The 4,860-nt window shown below is 38.4% G+C and overlaps 1 protein-coding gene across 1 annotated transcript in view; it reads right to left on the bottom strand.

Moving 5' to 3' along the window:
• Nucleotides 1–1,086: 1,086 nt before the first annotated feature.
• The window catches only part of LOC135207765 (uncharacterized), a 32,854-nt gene continuing 29,080 nt past the window's right edge, over nt 1,087–4,860 (bottom strand). The window contains exons 2-3 of the mRNA XM_064239590.1: nt 2,856–4,072; nt 1,087–1,128 (exon numbers count right to left, since the gene is read on the bottom strand). Of these exons, the coding sequence (XP_064095660.1) occupies nt 1,087–1,128; nt 2,856–3,881 (1,068 nt within the window). The 5' untranslated portion in view covers nt 3,882–4,072. The remainder of the gene's footprint in view (nt 1,129–2,855; nt 4,073–4,860) is intronic.

The raw sequence follows: 4,860 nt of genomic DNA, 5'->3' as shown, positions 1-4,860 counted from the left end.
TTTAAATCAGATAAGTAAACTCTGAAGAAAACCCTGTGAAATACAAATTTGTTAGTGGAGTTATGAATCCTGCTGACTGCATCACAAAATGTGTTTCTTATAAGCAACTGTTGAAAACTACTTACTTTACTAGGCCCCCGAATCTTGCTGATGAATGTTTGGCAGCTGAAGTTAATAAACCTGAAATCATGGAGGTCATTGTTCCTAACCCTCTAGCAAAGGCTGACCCAATCAATGTTATGATTGGTATTGCTCCCTCTGATTGCAAGGCAGAAACTGGGAATTGAGGAGAGCATTTGATACCTTTGGATAGATTTTCTGACTTTAAACGTCTTGTTAGAGTAAACTTGTGTGTTTTGAAGTTTATTCATAACATCAAACTTAAATTGAAGGTTAAATATCCTGATAGGTTTGGGAATTTTAACTGCCCTGAAGTAAATTTGTATCTTGAAGCCTACAGGAATGTTATTAGGGTGGAACAAGATCTTGGATTTCCTGAAGTTTTTGCTTATTTTGAAAGTGGTGATAAACGGTTTATGGCTGTTCCAAATATTGTGGCTCAACTGAATATCTATATGGATAAATTTGGTATTTTAAGAGTTAGATGTAAAGTCCCAAAATGGAAACAGGATAATTACTTGCATTTTCCTATTCTCTTGCACAAAGATAGTAAATTAACTAATTTGATTGTTTTGGATATGCATCAGAAGTTTGGTCATTTGGGACTGTATGCATTGTTATCAGATTTGTTGTATAAAATTAAAAAATTTGAATCCCACCCCTTCGAGTGTGAAATAAATTTCATTCCATGATTTTAAATTTATTATTGCCTTTATGTATATTTAATGTATTATTATTTTGCCTCTAGCCTCTTTTGCTATTTATTTAAACATTAGAAGGCAAGGGAGTCTAGAGGTTGTTTGTCAATAGATGGCTCTGCTGTCCAGTTTTACTTTATCTTCCAGTTTGAAGATTCTTGGAGAAAAATCAGCAGAGTATTTACCTTGAGGAAAACTTGATGGAGGAAAGGCAGTCTTTTTAACAACTCTCACTGTATAAAGTGTGGAGCAGTTATTGGCCATGGACTTATATTAACTGCTCATCATCATTCACATAATTTGGCTGTTTCTTGTTTCAATGGAGAATTTATCAAGGATTTTATAACCAGCCATGGAGTGACTTAATTTCTTCGTCCCGCTCTGCGACAACGATTTACTACCTTATCAACATCGTGGATTGTGTCTTCGCCCTTATGGGAACAGTCATCATTACCCCCACTCTTTGGACAGAAGACTACTGTATCGACTACTCAAGGATATAGCCTCTTAAACCCCGTAAGTCCTTCTATGTTTGTGGCATATTTAGCGATTTAGGTTTGGAGGTCAAAATATCTTTAATCATTTAAAGTAATTATCCAAATCTCATATCCTATTTCAAAATTAAGGCTCTATATTCTTAAATATATACGTGGGTTTTTAAGATTATCCACTTAATGATATCATTTTTTGTTGTAAGGTTAGGTTCGTTATGGTAGTACCTTGTTTAACTTTGTAATTGTTTGAATAGGTATCTCATTATAGTTTTTAGCCTTACTTTAATCGTTAAAGGATGTTTAATTATATCAATGTATTTTCTTGTTGGCATGTAATCGCGTATTCAGGGTTTGATTTCCGCATTTTAGTTTGAGGTGTGATTTTCACAATTTAATTTATATTTTACCCGTGTTTACCGTTGCTTTGCTTGCAAGGGTTATATTTCGTTATTTTTGTTATTTCACAGATTTTGTAGAGCTGGTCGGAATAGGCTGGGGGAGTAGATCCTTCCACAACTAAAATCCTTAGTGGATCTATTCTAGTGACATTGGTGCTAGGGTCTTAATTAAACATTGAGGATCTTTATACTTTTTGTAAATAAATGTTAATATTTTTATTGTTGTTTATTAGCCCTGTGTGCCATGTCTGCCTTCAGCATTCATTATTTTCGACACACACACAACACACACACACATACATATATATATATATATATATATATATATATATATATATATATATATATATATATATATTATATATATATATATATATGTGTGTGTGTGTGTTTCAGTTGTATTCCACACAGGAAAATGAAAATGGTATATCTCAGAAAATGCCTAAAAAGAAGAATATCAGTACTAAATATAAGTGTGTGTGTGTGTGTGGTGTGTGTATGTGTGTGTGTGTGTAAGCACGTATATAAAAATTGATTATGAACTATTTTACGTTTTCACGTAAGCACCGGATTACCGGAAAGCCATAATTTGCATGACTGTAATTATGATCCTTAAATATCAATAATTCGCAGAAGGCAATAATAAGATCGACCTTGGATGGATAACTGCAACCCTATAGCTGGTTCACTTAAGTTAGATTCTTGGATGAGCCCTATGCCTACGAGACGCTTGTTTGGCGGCCGCTGATTGGCTGGGAGCTGCCTCCCTCCCGGTACCAGCCAATCAACTGTCGCCAAACAAATGTCTCGTAAGCATTCGGCTGATCCAAGAATCTACCTTAAGTGAACCAGCTTTAGTAATATTCTTTAAAAAAATATTTAGTAATGAGATGGGTAATTCAAGATGCAATGACAAAGGAAAATTATGCAGAAAAATTTATATATTCAAGAAGGACAATTTTTGTAATATAGTTCTGTAAGCAACTTACCTGTCATACTCGGCCTCAGACACAAGAGCGTGGCTGCATTAGAGGTTAACATCCCAACGTTCAGATAATTACAAAAACTCAAAATTATATTGCAAGCGGACATACGTATGTTATCGGGCGACCCAAAAGACAGTATATAAATAAAGAGTGACTTACCTGTGCGTTTGAAGCATCCTCGTATAGGTCGTAGTCGGGAGCGTCATTCTGGGTTTTCTTATTATCTTTACCCCTTCTCGGTTGCTTTCTGTCTATCTTATCCTCGTCGTCATCGTCATCCTCATCATCTTCACTCACAAAAAGCCCCATAAACCATTTTTCAATTTCCAGAGTCATCACTGGCAACTGGACATCAGGGGCATTACCCAACATGCCACACTGGCGCCTGACGTCATTCTGGGTGCGTTCCGTGACGCCACAATTGTCATCAGCGACGCGACGCGAAGAGTCAGCCGAGGAGGAGGCGGCCGCCATCCCATTATCATACAGGTCCTGGCCAGCTCCAAGCAGCAACACCCCATTGTCATTCACGGCGGATTCGTGTATCGTATTCTGATAAGATCCAAAAGGCCGTTTACTTCTTATCTCGTTCGTGTGGGAGGCCACTTCATTCTGACCCGCCCACCTCCAGTCTCTCCCCCCTCCCACCCCTACACCTACATTGATGACGTCTTGACCGACGTCATAACCAGAACCCGTGACATCATGGTAAGATATATCACACTGGTAGAGGACGTTGCCAGAATAGCTGGCACATTCTGCCAATACGCCGTTATTATCACTCTGATTATTGACTGGATACAGAAAGTGATGTGACATCTGGGGATAAGAAACACTCGTATTAGCTGACAAGGACGAAGAGGTTTGGGGTAAAGCGTGAAAGTCTCCTCGATTCTCTTCTTGAGGATACGAATGATAATGGTGGTTCTCAGGGCTGGGTAAACACTGCTGCTGGTGAGGTAGACGACGGTGAGGCGAAGGCTCAGCGCCACCCTGAAGACGCCGATCGCGGCGCACTGCAAGCGTCTCAGGGTGACCATGAGATCCGAGATCCTGTGTAGATGCCATGAGATGAGCGTCCGAGAAACCGCTTCTGGTATGCAGCAGCTCCTCATGACATCCGGATGAGCTCAAGCCGCCACTGCACTGCATGTTGCTCTTATCGTGCGAAAGATCGCATGACATTTATCTCTTTACGAAACACTTTTCCGGTTCACTCACACAAAACAACAACTTCTGCTCACACTTAAGGACGCGCCAATTGCATTTTCTTCTTGATGGTTTTTCTCACATTTTCACTTTGCGTTTTCAGACACAAGCGGGCACCAAAGCGCAGATTGAAAATCATATTTCATTTATTTTGTCACTAAAACTTTCTGGTAGGGAAATAAAAATAACATGGAGTTCAAAACAAAAACAATAATAACATGGTTTTTCACTGAAATACAACCAAATTAATACAATTTGACTAGATAGAGGTACAGAATAGAGCAGAGTTCAGCCTATCACTTTAATTTACCATGAATTTAGTCAACACAGTCTCCCTTTATTCGACCAATTAAAGCTATCGATGCATACTTAACACATGATACCTATTCTTTTGCACCCCATAATATTCACAGAACTCGTAAAAACAATCGAAGAAACTCCATAGGTCCCCATTCGCATTTCCCCTCCGTAATCATAAAAAAAATATCAGCTCCCGCTTCGCGTTAGAGCTGAAAACCGGAAAGGGAGAAGGAGAGAAGAAACCCAAATTACCGTGGCCCCCCATACGCAATTTTATGGTGAGTGAACCCCACTTATGGGAAATAATGTGACGTCTTTCTCCTCATCCAAGAATATTAATCATCACGATGGAGTTTCCCGCAATTGTTTGGAACAGCGTTTGGGGAGCGACTCAGTTCCTCTTATTTCACAAACGCAAAACCGAACTTTTGTATGATTACTGGTTTGTTTGCACACAACACACACACACACACACACACACACACACACACACACACACACACACACACACACACACATATATATAATATATATATATATATATATATATATAAATAAACATGAAATAATCTTAAGATAGAAAGATCTATATCATTTCTGAGAATCTACTTCATGTATTGTTTGTGATCTTCAGTAATTGACTTCCTTCCACAAC

The sequence above is a fragment of the Macrobrachium nipponense genome, chromosome 34, assembly GCF_015104395.2.
Source record: "Macrobrachium nipponense isolate FS-2020 chromosome 34, ASM1510439v2, whole genome shotgun sequence".
NCBI lineage: Eukaryota > Metazoa > Arthropoda > Malacostraca > Decapoda > Palaemonidae > Macrobrachium > Macrobrachium nipponense.
This window is presented reverse-complemented; position numbering and strand designations above follow the sequence as displayed.